This window comes from Ictidomys tridecemlineatus, chromosome 1 (genome assembly GCF_052094955.1).
Source record: "Ictidomys tridecemlineatus isolate mIctTri1 chromosome 1, mIctTri1.hap1, whole genome shotgun sequence".
In the NCBI taxonomy this organism is placed as follows: Eukaryota; Metazoa; Chordata; class Mammalia; order Rodentia; family Sciuridae; genus Ictidomys; species Ictidomys tridecemlineatus.
In genome coordinates, this window is record NC_135477.1 from 33,729,390 (window position 1) to 33,751,530 (window position 22,141).

Here is a 22,141-nt window from a genome sequence, read left to right on the forward strand (position 1 = left end):
AATGTTCAGCAGTTTAAAAAGATCAAGGATTTTACAGCAAAAGCTTCTCTCAGATCTTCCAGATGTCAGAAGCCCCTGAGAAATCCAACCTAGAATGAAAAAAAATTTGTTCTTGTGCCAACCGGAATTGTCTGTCTACGTGCCCTGACTGCAGATGGGGGAGGCAGGCTGGCGGAGACTGGCCAGTGCTGGCATCCAGGGCTGCCCACATGGGCTCTCCTAGAATCCATTTCTCTTCCTCCTGAGAGCAGCAACACATACTTCCTCTTGAGAAATCATGAGCTCTTCCCTGTGGGGAAAATTATCAGGGATTAGGTGTTCATTAGGGGCTCTGCTGAGTGTGCCTCAAATTGTAATATGCACAGATCTGGGGGGGGTCTGTTAAAACGAAGATCTGAGTTCAATAAAGTCAGGGTGCATTCTGCAATTGTGCATTTCTAACAAGTTCCCAGCTTTCCAAATTCCCAATGCTGCTGGCCTTGGTGTCTGTTCTCAAGAACTTGGCAGTTCAATGTTTCCTCCCTGGAACTAGAATCTCTGTAGTGTATTGAAAAACAGCAAAGCCTAGGCTACAACCTTGCTGCTCTTAGACTGGGTTCTTGCCTTTGTCCAGTATATGCCTGCGGGATCCTACCTATTTCTGTTCCAGGCTCCCCAGCTAGCCCTCCTCCCCTGCCGCTCACAACCTGCCTGCCTGCTTCCCTGACCCTTTACTTTAATCTGCCTCTCTTGTTTTCTGAGGATGTAAACCAGAAAGCCTAAGTGACTTGATCTCTGAGCCCCAGTTTCCTAAGCTATAAGAGAGATAGTAATCACTAGTGGGAGGATATTCATTATATATGTGTGTGTGTGTATTTGTGTGTGTGTATGTATTTTAAAACCGCACACAAAACCCTATATTTTTAGTTGAAAAATTAAACACACTGGGCTGGGGTTGTGGCTTAGTGGCAGAGCTCTTGCCTAGTATGTGTGAGGCACTGGGTTTGATCCTCAGCACCACGTATAAATAAATAAAAAATAAAGTTACATCAACAACTAAAAAATATTTAAAAAAGAAAATTTAAACACAGACAATTGTGATTTTGAATCTGTGATACTTCCAGGGTCTCTTGATCAACTGGGGCCACAGCAGGCAGGAGAATGAACACAGAGGCCAGTCTAGTTTGTCTGACTCAAGACCATCACCCAGAACAAGGGATTATCTGATTCAGTCTTGGTCTGGACTATATCTCTTTACACTATATCTCTACCACATGCAGCTTGGGCTTATTGTTGGGGCCTGTGGGAAACTTCTCAATCTTTTTCATCACAAGGAATCTATTAATGGTTTTTCCAAGCACTACAAATGCTTCCCACCAAGCCAATCACACTTATAGCATGTGATGAAGAACTGGTGGTTATTTGTACTGGGACCACTGCTTACCATAGAAAGAGGCCTGGAGCCAAGTGTCTAAGTTTAAATTTTTCATCAGCAAATGGCCCCCAAGTAAATACTGACAACTCAAGTACTACCTCCATTAACAATATCTCTACCCTAAATCATGAAATCCTTTATGACTACGAGGAAGGTGCTCCCCCTTTGTTTCCTATGGGCACCCCATCTTTTCTGAATTTCTCCAGTACAGAACTGCCTAAAGTTCTTGGTGGTCTTAGGTACAATGTCTGCAAACAGCTGTATCTTCATGTGACCAACTTCCTGATTGAAAAAGCTGACATCAAAGAACACAATGTGTTGACAGAGCTTGAATTTGCCACTAGATGTCCGTGACCCCAAAGCAGAAGGATATTCATGATATTAAATTGCCAGGATACAGGCCCTGCCTTGGGGTGTTGCCAGTCCTCACAAGGTCCTAAGTGGAACCCACATACTTCTGCTCTGTCTCCAGCTTCTGCTTCAGGCCAGAGGATACAAGAGCAAGTGAAACTGCTAACACTTTCAGCCAAGGGGTGCCGGGGTAGGGCAGTGGGCTAGCATGCATGCCACACGGGGATCAACCCCACCAGCACTGCAAGAAAACAAAACAAATCGAGCAGAACCCCAACATATACAAAACACAACCTTTCAGCTAAGAGATTGATTTTTCTAATTACTAGTTAATGTCTTCCTTTTGGGGCCTCAGAGAGCCTGTTCACAACTATTTAAAATGCAAATTATTTGAATTTTCTCATGTAACTAGCTCAATATAAAATTCTCCACACACTAAAATAAATTTTCATTAACTGACCTGTCTAGTAGAGTCATTGGTTTTAAGTGATAATGATTTAATTTTTCTTAACTAATTGGTATCTTCTAAATTAATCCTATTTTTGCTTTCTCAAAAAGCAATGTAAATTATAATAAGGACCATTTATTAGTTTTATTGATACAAATAAAAATTAAAAGTTAATATTTAATGAGTAATTAAGTGTGCCAGGCAACAAGCTAAGCATTTTATATATTTTGTGTTATTTCTTTTTTTTTTTTTTTGTACCCTGGATTGAACCCAGGGGTGCTTTTTCCACTGAGTCACATCCCCAGCCCTTTTTATGTTTTGAGACAGGGTCTCGCTAAGTTGCTTAGGGCCTTGCTAAATTGCTGAGGCTGACTTTGAACTTGTGATCCTTTTACCTCAGCTTCCCAAGTTGCTGGGATTCCAGGCGTGAGGCACCACGTCTAGCTATCAACTGAAGTTTTTATAAGCAGCATATAATATTGGTGAAAAGAGGAGAGAAGAGGGCAGGGCAGAAAAAAAACTTTTCATTTTTTCTTGTTTTGTTTGAAAATTTAAAATCATAATACATAATACTGTCATAATTTATTTTTATAAATAATAGACAATAAATTTATATTGTATATATGGTATTTTTGGAACCCATGGTATTCTGAGGCTTTCTTAGTCTGTGTCTAAGTTGGCAAAGTAAAAACCTACATGGGGGGCTGGGGATGTGGCTCAAGTGGTAGCGTGCTTGCCTAGCGTGCGTGTGGCCGGGGTTCGATCCTCAGCACCACATACAAACGAAGATGTTGTGTCTGCCGAGAACTAAGAAAAAAATAAATAAATGTTAAAATTCTCTCTCTCTCTCTCTCTCTGTCCCCCTCTCTCTCTCACTCTCTCTTAAAAAAATAATAAAGTAGGTCTAAAAAAAAACCTACATGGAATTTTATTGTTTCTCCAATTTCCTGCATTTTTAGAAAATGATTATATTCTGCAGAAAAGGTCAGGTTTGTCAGTATCCAAAGAAAGTCAAATTCTAAGAGGAGAGAGTAGGATACAAAAGAAATCCTCCGTTTTCCTAAGCTCTATATTCAAAAGTATAGGCAGAATTCAGAAAATCTAAGAGTTTGGTAACCCTGGCATGTAAGGGAGTATATTCTCCAATGTCATTTTTGGTAGGAAGTGTAACAACCTAAATAAAAGGAGAATCCCTTCTCGATGGAATCCAGGAAACAGACTGGGAAGTTGGACCCTCCTCTGTGTTTCCCCAACCAGCAAGCATGAGGCCTGGCCACCATGCCTTCAAGCTGGGGGGACATATAGGATTGGTTGCACAGCCACTGTACAGGTGGGTTTCCCCAGATGTTTTATGAGCAGTACATTCTTTTACTTTATAGCCAAGGTCACTTTGATTTGATCCTCACCTGAAGATTGTAGATAAGGGAAGTGGCCTGCTGCCCCTCTCCATTTCCCTTATTATCACATTCTGGGGATTGAATCCAGGACCTTGTGCATTTGAGGCAAGCGCTCTTCCAACTGAGCTATAGCCCCAGCCCTTGTTATCACCTTCTTTAGAGTCCTTACCTCACTGCAAGCTTTCCTAGGCACTGATTAGTGTTCACCCCAATAAAAATTTACCCACAATGTAGACTCCTAGATGGATATTGGACTCTAATCTTTTTTTTTAAGAGAATTTTTTAAATATTTATGTTTTAGTTTTCGGCGGACACAACATCTTTGTTTGTATGTGGTGCTGAGGATCGAACCCGGGCCGCACGCATGCCAGGCGAGCGCACTACCGCTTGAGCCACATCCCCAGCCCCCCCCTTTTTTTTAAGAATATTTTTATGGGCTGGGGATATAGCTCAGTTGGTAGAGTGCTTGTCTTGCATGCACAAGGCCCTGAGTTCAATCCTCAGCACCAAAAAAAAAAAAAGAATATTTTTAGTTGTAAATGAACACATTTATAAATAAATTTACATTTATTTTTTATGTGGTGCTGAGGATCGAATCCTGTGCCTCACAAGTTGGAGGCAAGCACTCTACCACTGAACCACAACCCCAGCCCTAATCTTTTTTTTTTTTGAATATATATATTTTTAGTTGTAGATGGACATAATAGCTTTATTTTTATGTGGTGCTGGGGATCGAACCCAGTGCCTCACATATGCCAGGCAAGCGCTCTACCATGGAGCCATAACCATGGGCTCTAATCTCGATGTCATCATTTACAGGTTTACTAGCCTTAGCTAAATTACTTCACTTCATTTAGTTCCCAATTCATCATCCAAAAAATAGGTATAATTATACTTAGTTCTCAGAGGTTTTATGGGGATAACGAGTGTAAATTGCTTAGCAAAGTTCCTGATACATGGCAAGCAATTAACAAATAATAGCTTTAAAAATTGTGTTTAGGGGTCCGGGGTATAACTCAGTGGTAGACTGCTTGCCTGGCATGCATGAAGCTCTGACCTTGATTGATGTCCAGCAACACACACACACACACACACACACACACACACACACACACACACACACTTGCATTTTCCCCCTTGGCTTTCCAATATTAAGGTGGAGAGTAAAATACCTTGATATCTTCTTTATTGATTGGAATTAACTGCAGAACAAGACAAAACAGTGAGGAAAGAAACACCACGAACTTCATCTTTGAGGAAATGTAAATCCAAACTGCTCCATATGAGGATAGAAAGCAGATGATGGGATGCAACCAATTTATCAGAGAAAAGAAAGACAAGAATGCAAGCAGGTGGAGAGGGGAAGCTAAGGAGGCAGTCTGGCAGGCACGGACACCTCAGAAGATGGGGTGAGAACAGTGGGCTCTTAGACCCACACCACCTCCAGCAACCACACAGGCTCCCTCCTTTACCTCCACAGGACACCAGAGCTGTATTCTTTAGAGAAACAGAATGTAAGAAACTCAGGAGTTAACACAAATCATGAGGAGGATAGCAGAGAGCACTAGATTGGAAACAGGAGCAGAGAAACACTGCTGTTATTGGTCAAGGAGAGTCAGAAGCCCCTCCTCTACCTCACCTAAGAACACCTGTAGCTTGGCCTATCCCCCTGGCAGTAGATTAGAAGATTGTTTTGGAGAAATATTGAGTGGCTTGAGATAAAAGAGAATATTAGAGTGGTTTATTGGATTCAGTTCTTAACTCCTCTGTAATAGAAGTTCACATGCCTATCTTTCTCATGGCCTCATTTTGGGGAGAATATACTGCTTCACCTCTTGGCTTTACGGCTGACCATGTGAATTGCTTGGCCTTGTTAGCAAACAAGAAATATGCAGAGACTTGACATGGGTTTGCATGGTTGGTTTGGTCTCTTGTTCTGTTTTTTATCATGAGAAGAATATACCATGTGTATATATTGGTCTAAGGTAGATCAGAGGCATGTGGAGCAGACCTGAGCTCAAGCCCAAGAGAGCCCTGCCTGCAGACGGGGAAAGCAAGAAATAAGTGGTTACGCTATATGCCACTAAAATTTTGTGGTTTCTTGAAAAAGATGACTTACTACAGATCCTGACTTATGGATACTTTCCTAATAAGAAAAGCTGGCTTCTTACACTTTCCCCCTACAGTGAAGCCCACCAATTGACAGTGTCTCATCCCTATAGAGCCCCCAGTCACCTTTTTAGTGCTTTACTCTTTTTTGGGGGGGTGGGTATCTTGGATTGAACTCAGGGGCACTTGACCACTGAGCCAAATCCCCAGCCCTATTTTGTATTTTATTTGGAGACAGGGTCTCACTGAGTTGATTAGCACCTCGCTTTTACTGAGGCAGGCTTTAACTCATGATCCTACTATTTCAGCCTTCCAAATCGCTGAGATTATAGGTGTGTGCCACCATGCCTGGCTTAGTGCATTATTCTTAAATATGAAAGGACAGCCAAGGATTACCAAGCACTTGAAGCAAAGAAATCAGGCAGCACAAATGACAAAATGACATAATAGAAGGATAAGGACAGGTTGCTACTGCTATATATATATATGTATGTAAAATTCAGAAAATAATAAAGCACTCATGGGAATTCAAAATGGACAGCCAACATGGAAATTTCTGTAGAAGAGCTAGAAGTCGTGTTTTTGAGTAATTAACACAAGAGGGAACAGAAAGAACCATTAATTGACATAAATTTCACACTGAGGTAAACAACTAATCAAATCTGGACCCATAGCAGGGTACAGAAAAGCTTAAAGCCTTTCAGAAATCTCAAGTTGGTAAATTAAACTAGTGATTGATTGTATTCACAAGTAAATGACTTCTTATAAAAGTAGTTCAAACTCCACAAGGGCAGAAGCCACATCTTCTTTATCAAGGTAGCACAGGATCACCCACAGTAATTATCCGTGGACTCAATGAAATGGAATATTTGTTCTAAATGCTAATCTTTTCTGATTTTAATATATTATCTCAGGATTTTAGTTAGATGTATATCAGTAGATGTTTTCATATTTGCAAGTGAGAAAATAGTTTCAACTTGAATTATCACTGTCAAAATACAAAAATCACAGCTGCTTGATTTATTCAGTCAGTCATGAAACCCTTGCTACTTGCCTCCTTTTAGCAGTCTGTGGACAGAGGCAGCACATTAGCTGCAACCTCAACAACCTTTGTTAAGAATTACATCATATAGTGAAATGCTACTCTACTCCCACCAGAATGGCTAATGTTAAAAACTCGGTAGGTACATGTTAGGAGAGGGTTGCCTCTGGGGGATATATTGACTGGGAAGAGAGAGGTGGGGGGAGGGAGAGAGAACTGCTCTTTCTAGGGAGATGGAAATTTCTAAGTGGTATAGATGGTAGTCACACAGAAGTATATATGTATGAAAATCCACTGAGTTGTTATCCTTTAAGGATTTGTATTTACTCTACGTAATTAAAACTCAGTGAAAAAAGAATGACACCCAATTTAACATCAGAGCTATGTGGTGGTTATTATAGCCTTGCAGAATGAACAAATGAAATAGAACAGAGGCACTCAACCACCATGTTCTCATCGGCTAAATGAGGGATAACGAAGAGTAAAGAAGTCAACAGAAGACAAGTACACAGATCTGGTCCTCAGAGGAGTCCTCTCAGCAAAGAGCAGTTGAAGCTGGCCTTCTGCTCTGAATGCTCTCTTGCTCTCCGCAGTCCTTGAAGAGGAACTAAATAAAGATTTCCCATAAAATGGGAGGTTTCAGAATGCCCACTTATTAAGTTACAGTGATAACTACAGCTCTTTTGCAGGCATAAGGACAGTCTAGTATCCTCGTGGCTCATAATCAGCACATTCTCACCTTTCAAATTTCAGGAAAGGCAAAGAGATCATTTTACTAATTCACCATGGTTGCCAGCAAGACCAGGATGAAACATACAAGATACAGGCAGTGTCTCCTAGGGAATGGTCTCTGAAAATCTGAGGTGCCTGGTGGACATGGTATCAGAGTAAGAGGAACAGCAGAGTTCCAAAGTATTTTAACTTCAGGCTGAGCCATACTCATGCTTCCGTCACCATAGGGATGCCCTTGACAATTGAATCAGAAATACTTAAGGTTGCCAGGCATGGTGGTACTCATCTGTAACCCCAGCAACTTGAGAGGCTAAGGCAGAAGGATTGCAAGTTCAAGGCCAGCATTGGCAATTAAGTGAGACCCTGTCTCAAAACATTTTTTAAAAGATTGGGGATGGGGCTGGAGTAGTAGCTCGATGGCAGAGCGCCTGCCTTGTACATGTGAGGCACTAGGTTCCATTCCCAGCACCACATATAAATAAGCAAATAAAATAAAGGTCCATCAACAACTAAAAACAAATTAAAAAAAAATTTTGGGGATGTAGCTCAGTAGAACACCCCAGAGTTCAGTCACCAGAACCATGGTGATGATGGGGAATACCTGAGGTTAACCTTTTTAGATGCCTCATGCCAGTGACTAATTGTTATCACTAGGCTTCTCAGTTATCTATTGTTGCATAACAAAGTACCCCTTTTTGTTTTGCTGGAGATTTTGTGGGTAAGGAACTCAGGAAGAACTTAGTCAGGTGGTCTCTGATCAATATGGCATTAATTGGGGGCTCACTCACAAAAAGGTGCTCCTTTTTCTTCCTCTCCCTCTTCCTTTCCTCCTCCAATCCTTTGCTCTCCTCATGTAACTTCTCACTCTCCAGGGACTCTCTACACAGCTTGGGATAAATCTGAAATGTCACTCTTTATAGATCTATATCTATCTATCTATCTAAAATATCTATAGATGAGTTCACCTAGGCAGTGTAGAACAAGAAGATAGAGCTAAGCACTGAGCCCTTGGATTCTTCAATACTTACGGGTTAAGAGATGAAGAAGATCCAACAAAGGATACTGAGAAGTAGCAGCCACTGAGGAAGAGAAGTCAGTGAAGAAATGGTTTCAAGAATGGTGGAGCTAGGGGCTGGGGTTGTGGCTCAGTGTTAGAGCGCTAGGCTAGCATGCATGAGGCACTGGGTTCAATCCTCAGCACCACATAAATATAAAATATATTATGCCAACCTAAAAACTAAAAAATAAAATTAAAAAAATAATATACTTAAAAAAAAAAAAAAAGAATGGTGGAGCTGACTGGGTCAAATGTTTAATATATCTCAAGTAAGGTGAAGACCAGGAATTGACCTTTGGATTTAGCAATGAGATAGTTGATGATTTTGATTAAAACAGTTCTGGTGAAGTATAAGGGTAAAAGTATGATTGAAGTAGGTTCAAAAGAGAATACCCCCTCAAATTCCATCAACTAATGAATGAATAAGTAAAATGTGGTATGTTCATGCCACATTGGATATTATTCAACTATAAAAAAATGAAGTACTGGTACATACTACAACATAGATGAACCATGAAAGCTAAGAAAGGTAGCCAGACACAAATGGCCACATATCATATGATTTCATTTATATCCCGAATAGGTTAATGCAGATGGAAAGTTGATAAGTGGTTGGCAGGGACAGGAAGAGGGGTAAACTCAGACTGCTGCTAGATATGAGGTTTCTTTCTGAGGTGCTGGAAACATTCTGGTATTGTTGGCAATGGTTGCACAACTCCATGAAAATACCAGTATATTTCTGCTATACAGTCTTTCCAAAATTCCTATGTTGAAACTTAACAGTGTGATAACATTAAGAGGTGGGTCCTTCAGAATGTGATGGAGTCATGAGGGCAGAGCCCTTATGAATGGATTAGAGACCTTACAGAATGGATTAGAGACCTTACAAAAGAGTACAAGGGAACATTTGCCCCTTTCTGCCTTTCAGAATACCTATTATTTTGTTTGCCAAGGATTGAACGTAGGGGTGTTTAGTCACTGAACCATATCCCCAGCTCTTTTATGTATTTTTTATTTAGAGACAGGTTCTCCCTAAATTGCTTATGGCCTGACTAAATTGTTGAGGCTGCCTCTGTGAACTGGCTATCCCCCTGCCTCAGTCTCCTGAAGCCACTGAGATTACAGACATGTGCCACCACACCTGGCTTATTTGCTTTTGTATTTTAGGAGGATGCAGCAACATGGTGCCATCTTGGAAGCAGAAAGCAGCTCTCACCGGACACCTAATCTGTCAGCCCCATAATCTTGGATTTCCGATTCCAGAGTCTGACAAATTTCTATCGTAATGAAGTTACTCAATCTCAGGTATTCTGTTATAGCAGCAACAGATTACAAGGACTTCAGTATCAGGGACTGAACTGTATGCTTTAAAATGGTTTAAAAAAAAAAAAAAACCCTCTCAAAGCAGGCTTATTCACTATTCTACTCCAGGATTTAACATAGCTCCTAGGATGTAAAAGTGGCCAACAAACATCTGCTAGAGTAGTTTATGTTGCCTGGGCATGCTCTTACCAATAAAATGCTTGAAGCTACATGGGTTGACCAGATGGTCTGTTACGTGTACACAAGGCTTCTATAGGTATTCAGCTACAAACCCTTCCTCCCTTCCTTTTTGCCTAGTTGATTAAATAAGATTAGTCCATCACTTTTTGCATTTCTGATGAACATGGGGAGAAGTGACAGCAGAGAAACAGCAAATTTTTATTTCAGAGAATCAACGAAAGCGATGAACAAACCTCTATTATCAGCTAGAACATGCATCTAGTACCTTTCAACCTCAGGCCATTTCCCTGTTAGCCTCTCAGAGAGAGGTAACAAAATTTCTTAGATCCAATGCAATCAATCCCTGTAGCCTTTATTTGACTTAGTCATTCCAGAAGATTCTATTTTAGAAACTTAAGTTCTCAGTATGTCAGAGGAAGCACTTTGTGTTTCCAACTCACTTGACTACTTTGTAAAATTCCATGGTACAAGACCACCACAATCCTTGCCTAGTTACTTATCTAATCATATTCAGTTCAAGAGGCTCTGAGGAAAGGAGGAACATATGTTAATCACTAGAACTCACTTGGAATTTAGGCTAGCCTGATTACCAAAAATTAAGACAAATGCCTTTATACTTTTTAAATTGCAGATTATTTTTATATTGAGAAGTCTCACTATAATTCTGGTAACAAATTTAAAAACAATTACATAGGCAGGTACAGAATTAATGAATAGTTCTGGGATTTGTTCAACAGACAAAGAACACCTAGAGAACATAAAAATTCTTTATTCAACTTAATCCAGCCAGTATTGAGATAGTCCGCTATATTATATTAAAAACAAGACATTTGAAAAAATTACAGCAGAATTAGCAAGGCAGTGACTAAGTCACTAAGTTTAATTTTATATTCTTCATAGTCATTTGATAATCATGTAATGAACAATATTTTCAGCCACTTAAATGGAGATAACTTCTGCAAAGAATAGATTTCTAATAGTTGTTGAATTTTATAAAAGAGGTTTAAAACATAAGTTTCTGGAAATAACAAAAAAGTAATATGAAAATAAACTAGAAAACAAAATATACCCATCCATCTCAAAAGGCTACATCATCTCTTGAATTTGTACTCTGCTGCCTTTCCTTTACCTCTTCATTCTCTTTTCCTAGAGTGTAAAAACAATAGCAATTAAGAAACTACTCCTTAGGGGGTATTTTGTGCTCAAAGTGCCTCTGTTCCCTTCTCAGTTAATTGCAGATAGTCTTCTAAGTATTATCTGCATTTCAGTATGAAGAGAACTGTGGGGAAGAAAAGTTAAGTTACCTGGCAAAGGTCATATGCAGTTATGAAAAGCTGAATTAGGATCTGAACTCGGGTCCATCCAACTTTCAGTTTGCCTACGTTCTTTGTAGCTTCATAGCAGGGCAGGCCACCTTCCTGGAACAACTGGCACATGGTATTTCTTAAGCTAAGGCTCTGTAAGTGTTCCATTCCAGGTCTAGAGGTCACTCTGGTCCCCAGGCACTTGTAGTTCCTTCTGCATAGCCTTAGAAACGCCTCCCTCCTGCCCTCAAAGGATTATAGTTGTTGCTTCTCTGGCCCTCCAGGGCCTTGATGCCAATAAACCCAAGAAGTTATTCTCCATCTTGGGCATTAAAGGAATAAATGGGGAACTGTGTGCTTGCGTAACATTAGTAAATGCTGCCTAGAAGCTGTTCTGTATAACAAAACTATGCAGGAAATGTCTATTTAATATATCTTTTCATATTGAAAATTAAAGAAAAGCCAATATATTTTATAATTACAGCTATATAACCTAAGATTTTATAGTCATAGATTCTATAGTCATAGATTTTATATTTCCCCTTCAGAATGGTAGCAGTGTTCTTAATAAGACTCACTCACTCACTCTTCTTTCCTCCCCAAATAATTACAACTTTTAACATTCAACATCCATTCACATAAATGCCATACAACTCAAAATTAAGACATTTATACTACAGAATGATACCAGTCTTTAATTACTAAAATTAACAAACATTATTACAATCTAACATAGCTCAACCTATATATGCTATACTCCTAAAGGAAGTGGCCACTTATCAGTAAGAAACATTTACTATTATCATGCATTAGATACTGTGAACAAAATAATAATAAATAAATAGGGTTTTTATAACTACCTTTAAAAATTAATTTTAGCTAGTGAAAATAATTGAAAGACCATTCAGATTGCTGGACATTAAGATGGCCACTCTATTGAAAATGACTTAAAATAAATAATTACTTTTGAAAAGTGAACACAAAACTACTTAAACAATGATTATTAAGGTGCTAGCCTCAAATATGACAAGCAATTAAAATCTAAAAACATTAGTATTGGTTTTCTATAATAAACTGACAGAGTCAAAAACAGTGACCTCAATATTTACTCAGGACTTGTTTTCGTAATTATCTCCTCATTGACTGATATTAAAGCAAAGAGTTCAAGGCCTCACCTTGGTATACTCACTGCTGTTTTTCTATCTGCTGACTAAATTATAAACACTCTAAGAGCTAGGACCAACTCTCTTGTTCACCACTGTATCCAATAGCACTCTGTATAGTGCCTGGGGTAAATATAAGGTGATCAACAAATATCTGAATCAATGAAAGAGGAGAATAAAAAAATTTTGACTTTTTTGTTTTCATTTTTCTGCAAATCATTCTGTTTAAACTACTATAAACTGGCAGCTCTAATTTCTACAAATATGGATTTAAAAATCTTACTCCAGAGATCAAAGGATCTGATCTCTCTCTCACACACACACATCCTCTCTCACACAGACACACACAAATATATACACACTATAATCAAGACTATATGAGTCAAAATTACATTATGAATTATGAGATGTCAACATTGTATAAATAAAATTTAATAGTGAAAAAGTGATCTGGAAGCCCTGTGAACTTTTACCCTACACATTTGGAGGACATCACATGAGTTAAGGAAAACACAACAAAATTTCATTTGTTCAGATAATTATTTGATGTTTACATACATTTTTGGTTTGTTATTTATTCATAACTAATTTACATTTTCTCAAATTAACATGTGTTCCTGTTTCGCAAGTAATCAAATTATGTCGGTGAGAAAAATCCTCATAGTACCTTCATTAAGTTGCTGATTCTAAGAAGACACTGAACATGAACATGTACAAAAGAGGCATTAGAATAAAACAGCATGTGCATTTTTAATATTTGTACAGTTTGATCTTTACATATCTGGAGAAAATATGAACAAACTCAGGTTTACCATGCTAAGATAATGGTTTAGATGACTGCCACAAAAGAAGTACATACAAAACCATGAAAACGAATCACATCCTTAGGTTCCGTGATTACTGAGAGGATTTCCCCTGCCCTAAGTGCTTTATTATATTTCTTAAAAATATAGGAGCAGCAGCTTATAACAAGTCTCCACTAGTGCATTAATGATGGAATCAAAACGACACAACAGACTCATAAGGATGAGAGGACTGCAGAACAAACAGAAGTCACAGTTTTATGCTTCTTCTTGCTCTGGATAATTTAGAATTTTGCGGTGTGCCTGACGTAAATATTGCTGCTGTTTGAAGTAAACCTTAAATGCTCCTTTTATGGCAACAAAAGCAATTCCACCCTAGAATAAAAAGGAAAATTAGCTTTTTATAATGTAGATCTAGACAGTAAAAAGAATTTTATTTAGATCACCAAAGACATAGGCTTTTATGCTAACCTAAATCAGGTGACTGCAAGTGAATGGTTATCTTTTCTAATAGGGATTGAGAGAGGTAGACATTATAAGTAACAGAATATGGAAATGCCTTCCCCATTATCCTACCTGAGTAATTTTCCTTCCACTTAGTTCTACATCCATTCTGATATAGTAGGAAGAATGTCAAGGCACTATGTGCAAAGTAACAGAGGGGGAAAATGGAATAATAGTAATGAAAGCAAGGGGCTTGAGGTTTGGCGCAGTGGTAGAGTGCTTGCATAGCATGTTTAAAATCTGGGGTTGATCTGAGTCCTCCCCTATCTCCAAAAAGACAGTAAATAAAAGGAGAGCTTACTATGTGCCAGTATTTATCTGATTTAATCTTTATAATTATTCCAAGATAGCCACCCATTCTACAGGCACAGAGAAATCAAGAAATTTGGTTTATGTTTCATAGCAAGGCTATTTCTGGGTTAGGATTTAAATCAGGATAGGGCACAGTGGCACATGCCGGTAATCCCAGTGACTTGGGAGGCATCAAAAGTTCAAGGTCAGCCTCAGCAATTTAGCAGCGCAATTCAACTTGGTTGAGACCCTGTCCCAAAATAAAAAATAAAAAAGACTATGGCTAGGGACTGCTCAGTGATAAAGCAACTGTAGGTTCAAACCTCAGTACAAAAACAAAAAACAAAAAATAAAAAAAAAAAAAGGAAAGAAAAAGCATTAAACCAGGCATTTTGACCCTACAGCAGAAGCTCTTTACCATAATCCAGTTGGCAAATGGGATGGATAATGATTCATCCATATTCTGTAATTTACTTTCAGAATAGTTCTAGAAAGCCAGAACTACTATAGTGGCTTTTTCTTTTTTTTTTTTTTTTTGGTGGTGGTGCTGGGGATCGAATCCAGGGCCTTGTGCATGCAGGGGAAGCACTCTACCAGTTGAGCTATATCCCCAGCCCTCTTCCCTTTTTTATTCCACTCAAGCTAGTGGATGACAGTGTGAAGCTTAAGGCATAGGAGCCATGAATCCAATATTTGTATACCCTCTCCTCTTTAAAAGCAAATATAGTTAATTGTCTTTTGTATGTCACTTGAAAAAGTAACAAGCATTAAAGCCATCTTACCAAGATTGTCCTTTGTAAATTAGAGTTAACACTACTGAACATCAGTTTACCAACTATTGTCGCAATAGTAGGAAAGACAAGGGCTCCACACAAAATTCGGGTAGCAGAGACATGATCTGCTAAAGGATTAGCTTCGGCTGGAATTCGGGGAACAGGACAACCAATTCCTATAGAAAAGATGCAGTATATTAGTGCTAATACTTCAGAATAGCTACAAAAAATCTTCAAACATTTCTCTAAAATGTTATGTTCTTTTATAAGGTCAGTTTGACAGAAAATCTTATAATCAAAATTCAGGACCTTACCTGGAAATATACTGTTCAAAATTTGTAGTTTATTTGAGTATTTGCGCCATAGTCTAAGCACATAATCCTCCCAGCGAATCATCTTGCCTAATATCAGCATGACAGGAATAGTAGGAAGTCCAATTAAAAGAAATAAAGGATCAGCTCTCTCCATAACATCCAGCCCTTCTTTATGGCCTACGACCTATGAAATAGTTAACATTTGTTAGAATCGTTTTCTTATCAAATGAAGTGCTGCATGTTTGAGTTTAGTTCACTTTATAGGAAATACTTAATTTCAAAAGATATAGAAATAAATATTTAAAATAAACTGGAAAGCTATTGGTCTGGATTTTTTTAATAAGAAATTTCTTTATTCAAGGAAAAAACAAAGTCCATGCTATTTCATATTACACTGAAATTAAAAATGGCTGATTACATTTCAGTGGAGGAGCGGGGGCTTGGTGTTTGCTTCTATTTCTCTTTTGATTTTGTTGGAGTGGGATATAGGACTGGGATAAGATTCTAGGTCCTATCTGTCTTCAAAGAACATCTGTATTCCTGCTATTCCTTCTAGGAGGTAAGCACAGTCAAGAGAAGGTGTAGGACTGGTTGTCTTTGAGAGATGGCTAAAAACTCACTTCTTGGGACTTGGGTATAGTTCAGTGGTAGAACATGTGCTGCCCATGTGCAAGGCCCAGGGCACAGTGGCACATGCCTATAAGCCCAGCCACTTGGGAGTTCAATCAGCCTGGGCCATATAATGAGATCCTGATTCAAAAAACAAAAACAAAACAGCAGTAGCAACATAATTAAAAAAAAAAAAAAAGAAGAAGAAGAAGAAGAAATAAAATTAAGTTCCAAAAGTAGAAACTAGGCTGGATGTTAAGGTTCCTCTGTTCCAGGATGAACTGCTTCAGCTGTCTGTGTTCAGATTAAGAGATAGGAGTCCTAATGCTTCTTTCTTGCTATATAGCACTGGACAAGTAAAATCTCTAAGCTAGTAAATTAGAAATAACAGTTTCTTTGTCACAAAACTGCAATTTGAGAAATATCATGAATGCAGAGGAATAAATTACAATAGGTAGTAAGTAGCTGGTAAGCTTCATGGAGAAAGAGTAGCTAAGCCTATAAGGAAAGTTTAGATTTGGGTAAGTGGAGAAAAGACTGGAAAGGCAGGCAGTAGGCAGAGAAGATGACATAAGCCAAAATACAGAGGTAAACTAGACAAAATAAGGATGGAGGGCTGGGGATGTGCTCAAGCAGTAGTGTGCTCGCCTGGTATGCGTGTGGCCCGGGGTTCGATCCTCAGCAGCACATACAAACAAAGATGTTGTGTTTGCTGAAAACTAAAAAATAAATATTAAAAAAAAAAAAAAAAAAAAGGATGGAGTGGAGGACACAGGTCAATAGGCTTCAAAGTAGGATGACGTATGACTGTGGAGGACTCTGCATTTTTTCCCAAGTCAGTGAATCTCAACTTTTTTTTTTTTTTTGAGAGAGAGAGAGAGAGAGAGAGAGAGAGAGAGAGAGAGAGAGAGAGAATTTTAATATTTATTTTTTAGTTTTTGGCGGATACAACAACTTTGTTTGTATGTGATGCTGAGAATCAGGCGAGCACGCTACCGCTTGAGCCACATCCCCAGCCCTCAACTTTTATTGATTATAATCATGACAAAAGATGTTTTACTATTTGTGATTCATTCCAGTGACTATATCTAGATTTTTGGGATGCCATCAACATTTTATGAAGAAGCCTCATAATACTTTATTTCACCATGATTATTAATGGAACAATCATAAAGACTGCTTACTATTCATAGGTCAATGCAACTTTTAGAATATTAGATATAACTCTGTTCCTTTTGTTGCCATGCACTCTCTATATTATAGAAAAGCAAATTACATCATTTACAAATCCAAGTGTGTTAACTACTACTGGGTTACCTATGAAATACTTAATCAACTAGATGTGTTGGTGCAGGCCTTTAATCTCAGCAATTTGGGAGGCTGAGCTCAGCAGAAGGATCAGAAGTTCAAGGCCAGCCTCAGCAAGGCCCTGAGCAACTTATTGAAATCCTGTCTCCAGGAGGAAAAAAAAAGATTTGGAAATGTAGCTCTGTGGTAAAGTGGCGCTGGGTTCAATTCCCAGCATCAAACCCCACCTCCCCAAAAAACCAAAACCAAAACCTAAAATCCCCAAAAACAAATACTGGGGAGTAAGCTGTTGAAGTTGAAGGTACTTTAAAAAGATTCATTTGGAAGGATGGATAGAAAAGAATGAAGTCAGAGAAATCAATCAAGAGGGTCCTTTAGCCATCTAGGTATGATGAAGGAATGACAAAAAGCCAGGTGGTAAAGATTATAGAAAGAAAGCTATAGAAGCAAGGCCAAGGCCTATCAAAACAGAAAAACTACTTAGACTTGGTTAGTGGATTGGATAGGGGGCCATCAAGTAGGAAGAGCAAAGGCAATCTAAGATTGTAGGATATAAACCCAGAATGGAAAGACAGTAGGAATCAAAGAGAAGTTATAATTGGGAATAAATTTAGGTTTCCAGACAAGTTTGGAATCCTCTGAAAGAGAAATTAGGAAAACTACTTCATTTACAATAGCCTCAAAAATAAAACACTTGAGAATCAACCTAAAAAAAGAGGTAAAAGATCTCTACAATGAAAACTACAGAACACTAAAGAAAGAAATTAGAAAAAGCAATCATGAAATTCATCTGGAAAAATAAGAGACCCAGAATAGCCAAGGCAATCCTTAGCAAGAGGAGTGAAGCAGGTGGCATCACTATCCCAGACCTTAAAACTCTACTAGAGAACTATAGTAACAAAAACAGCATGGTATTGGCACCAAAATAGACTTGGAGAGCAATGGTATAGGTAGAGGACACAGAGACAAACCCATGTAAATATGGTAATGTTGTACTAGACAAAGGTGCCAAAAATATTCACTGGAGAAAAGATAGCTTATTCAACAAATGATGCTGGGAAAACTGGAAATACATATACAGCAAAATGAAATTGAACTCCTATCTCTCACCATGCCCAAAACTCAACTCAAAGTGGATCAAGAATCCAGGAATAAGACCAGAGGCCCTGAGCCTAATAGAAGAAAAAGTAGGCCTAAATCTTCATCATTAGGCTCTCACTTCCTTAAAAAAACTCCCAAAGCGCAAGAAATAAAATCAAGAATCAATAAATGGGATGAATTCAAACTGAAAAGCTTCTTATCAGCAAAAGAAACAATGAGGTGAAGAGAGAGCCTACAGAATGGGAGCCAATTTTTACCACATGCACAATAGATGATCTCTAATCTTCAGGATGTTTAAGAACTCAAACAACAACAACAAAAAACAAACAAAACAAAAAACCCAATCAATAAATGGGCTAAGAAACTGAACAGACGCTTCTCAGAAGAAGTCATACAATCAATCCATATGAAAAATCTCTAGTAATTAGAGAAATGCAAATCATAACTACTCTAAGATTTCATCTCACTCCAGTCAGAATGGCCATTACCAAGAATATAAACAATAAGTGTTGGCAAGAATGTGGGGAAAAGGTATATTCATGTATTGCTGATGGAATGCAAATTGGTGCAACCAATCTGGAAAGCAGTGTGCAAGCTCCTTAGAAAACTTGGAATGGGCTGGGCATGGTGGTGCACACCTGTAATACCAGCCTCAGGAGGCTGAGGCAGGAGGTTCATGAATTTAAAGCCAGCCTCAGCAACTTAGTAAAGTAACTCTGTGAGACCCTGTTTCTAAATAAAATACAAAAAAGGGCTGGGATTGTGACTTAGTGGTTGAGTACCCCTGAGTTCAATTCCCAGTACCAAAGAAAAAAGAAAAAAGAAAACTTGGAATAGAACCACCATTTGACCCAGCTACCCCACTCCTTGGTGTATATCCAAAGAACTTAAAATCATCATACTGCAGTGACGCAGCCACATCAATATTTATTGCACCACAATTCACAATAGCTAAACTGTGGAACCAACCTAGATGCCCTTCAATAGATGATTGGATAAAGAAACTGTGTTATATATAAACAATGGAATATTACTCAGCATTAAAAGAGAATAAAATTATGGCATCTGCAGGTAAATGGATGGAGTTGGAGAAGTAAGCAAAATAAGTCAATCCCAAAAAATACCAAAGGCTGAATGTTTTCTCTGATAAGTGGATGATGATCTATAATGAGGGAGTGGCATAGGATGAATGGAGAAACTTTGGATTGGGCAAATGGGAGGGAGAAGAGGGGAAGGGGCATGGGATAAAAAAAGACGGTGGAATGAAATAGACATCATTACCCTAGGTACAAGTATGATTGCAGAAATGGTGTGATTCTACTTCGTGTACAACCAAAGAAGTGAAAAATTGTGCTCCATTTGTATACTATGAATTGAAGTGTATTCTGCTGTCGTACGTATATAATTAGAACAAAATTAAAAAAAAAACCCAACTTAACTGCAAAAACAAACAAACAACAACAACAACAAAAACCTAGTCTGATTTTAGTTATGTGTGAAGTCAAAATAGGTCACTGAAGAAGACAGGTTAAGCTGCAATTACATGACTAGAAACAGGATGAAAGGCTGATCTGAAAACACACACACACACACACACACACACACACACACACACACACAGAGTAAAACAAGACGATAGCTGAATATCTTTAAGGAAGAGATGAAAAAGAAGAGAATCAAGTGCTTGGGAATGAATCTTGAAATTTTAAGACTCTTTAATCTTCAGAAGTTACTGATTGTAGCAGTTTATAATAACATAAGATTGGAAGCAATTAATTGTCCATCAATAAGAGACTGGTTAATAAACTGTTGTAATTCCATACACAGAATACTAAATTTCTGTATAGTCATATAAAAAGACCCCCAAGAGGGGAGGACTGGGGCTATAGCTCAGTTGGTAGAGTGCTTGCCTTACATGTACAAGGCCCTGGGTTCAATCCCCAGCACCACCACCAAAAAAAAAAAAAAAAAAAAAAAAAGGAGGGCAACCAAGCCAATTACAGTGAGTGAAGTAGCAAATACCTGTAATCCCAGCAGCTCAAGAAGCTGAGGCAGCTGAGTTCAAAGCCAGCCTCAGTAACTAGTGAGACCCTGTTTCTAAATAAAATATAAAAAGAGCTGGAAATGTGGCTCAGTGTCCCTGAATTCAATTTCTTGTACAAAAAAAGAAAAAGGGCTACAGGTGCTGGGGATATAGCTCAGTGGTACATGCTTGCCTAGCATTCATGAGGCCCTGAATTCAATCCCCAAAACCACCCAAAAAAAGAAAAAGAAGAAGAAGAAGAAAAAGCTACGGCTATATTTCAAGAGATAGGAGAGTAGAGCAACAACAACAAAAAACCTGTTTGTTTTTTCTTGTACATAAAGTCAAACTGGAGAAATATACATGAAACTAACAACAGCGGCTACCTAGAGATGAGATGGGACCTGGACAAATGAAGAACAGGAATAGAAGACTTCTCACTAGATAGCTTTTTATATCTTTTCTTATTTTAAGCCATATCATTACTTATCCAAAATAATAAATTAAAAATATTTAATAGATCTTCACATCAAAGGTAGTATCACTGAATAAAGTAAAATAATAAACCTGCATCACTGTTACTGCTCCGTAAGTCACAGCTGTCCAATAGATAGAGCCAACCATTATTCCTGCTGCAGCAAATGGACAAGCTTTTGAGATCAGTCTATCTGCAAGATCCAAGACATAAACAACTGGACCTGTAACAGGAAAAAAAAAAAAAAAAAAAAAGTTTCAACATAAGGTGGATTTTTAAATTGACTTGTTCAATATTTCCTATAGATCTAAAATACTTTTATGAACTCTTATATTCTGATGTTTTAAAAATTTAGTGGAAACTCAGATTTGAACAGTTTAGCATTTCTCAGTCACTTGTATGAATAGCAAATATTACTTCCTAAATTCTGGGAAATAGCCTGTTCAAATTTTTATCTTTGTTATTGAACCTATAATTAGAGCCTCAAATACAGCTGCTTCTTATGAAAGAACAAGTCCTCTTACTTCCATTTCTTAATCACACTGGCTACTGCAGAGTGAAAGGGCCATTTTAGTTTGCTCTTTTCCAATAGTTCCTGGCAACCATTAAATTCTGTAGTACTTGGTAAGAACATCACTTTCTCCGGCTTCCCTCATTGTGTATCTTGGTACAGTGTGTAAAGGTAACCAAGGCTATTTTCTTGTAGCTACACACTTTATTTTACCTGATTTTCAATATGCTATATTTAGTTGAATATTATTCTTGAAAAAGCTTCTTTTTATGATTACTATGCTGGTTTTTATGGCTTTTGAACAACTTTAGATGCCAATTATGCTTCTATTATGTGCTTACTATTTTGGAGATATTCTTCTAACTGCCATTAAGTCAATAATTTAGCTCCAGAATTTTTTATAGAAGTGGAAAGGTCTCAGGTTTGTTCCACACAAGGCCAAAGAATTGGATAGCTAAGCTTAACCAAAGGTAAAGGAAATCTCTTGATTTAGTCCATCATTTTATCTATTAAAGATTTCCTCTATATACAAACTTACTTCAGACATTTTCTTAGAAATGTATTAGAGTTACTACCTACCTTTGGGGGTTTTAAAATCTAAAGGAGACTATACACAAAAGAAGTTATCTTCACCATACAAAAAAAAAATTAACAAAACAATCTGGTAAAATAATTCAATATTTAAAAATAAAGTATCTTGTGGATCCCTTGATCAAGATTCCCCATTGACTGCAGAAGCCAGTGATATTGTAACTGTATAAAGAGAGACTATGATGTGGGGCTGGGGTTGTGGCTCAACAGTAGAGCGCTCGCCTCTCACATGTGAGACCTGAGTTCGATCCTTAGCACCACATAAAAATAAATAAACAAAATAAAGATATTGTGTCCATGTATAACTAAAAAAAAAAA

At 38.0% G+C, this 22,141-nt stretch overlaps 1 protein-coding gene and 1 pseudogene across 2 annotated transcripts in view; both read right to left on the minus strand.

Annotated features, from left to right (window-relative positions):
• Positions 1-329: 329 nt before the first annotated feature.
• LOC101967502 (peptidyl-prolyl cis-trans isomerase H pseudogene) lies at positions 330-1,791 on the minus strand (annotated as a pseudogene).
• An 11,145-nt stretch (positions 1,792-12,936) lies between these two features.
• Positions 12,937-22,141, minus strand: part of Marchf5 (membrane associated ring-CH-type finger 5) — a 34,714-nt gene continuing 25,509 nt past the window's right edge. For both annotated transcript variants that reach the window (XM_005333732.5, XM_040272292.2), the window contains exons 3-6: positions 20,814-20,944; positions 15,206-15,389; positions 14,901-15,067; positions 12,937-13,698 (exon numbers count right to left, since the gene is read on the minus strand). In XM_005333732.5, coding sequence (XP_005333789.1) covers positions 13,582-13,698; positions 14,901-15,067; positions 15,206-15,389; positions 20,814-20,944 — 599 coding nt within the window. In that variant the 3' untranslated portion in view covers positions 12,937-13,581. The remainder of the gene's footprint in view (positions 13,699-14,900; positions 15,068-15,205; positions 15,390-20,813; positions 20,945-22,141) is intronic.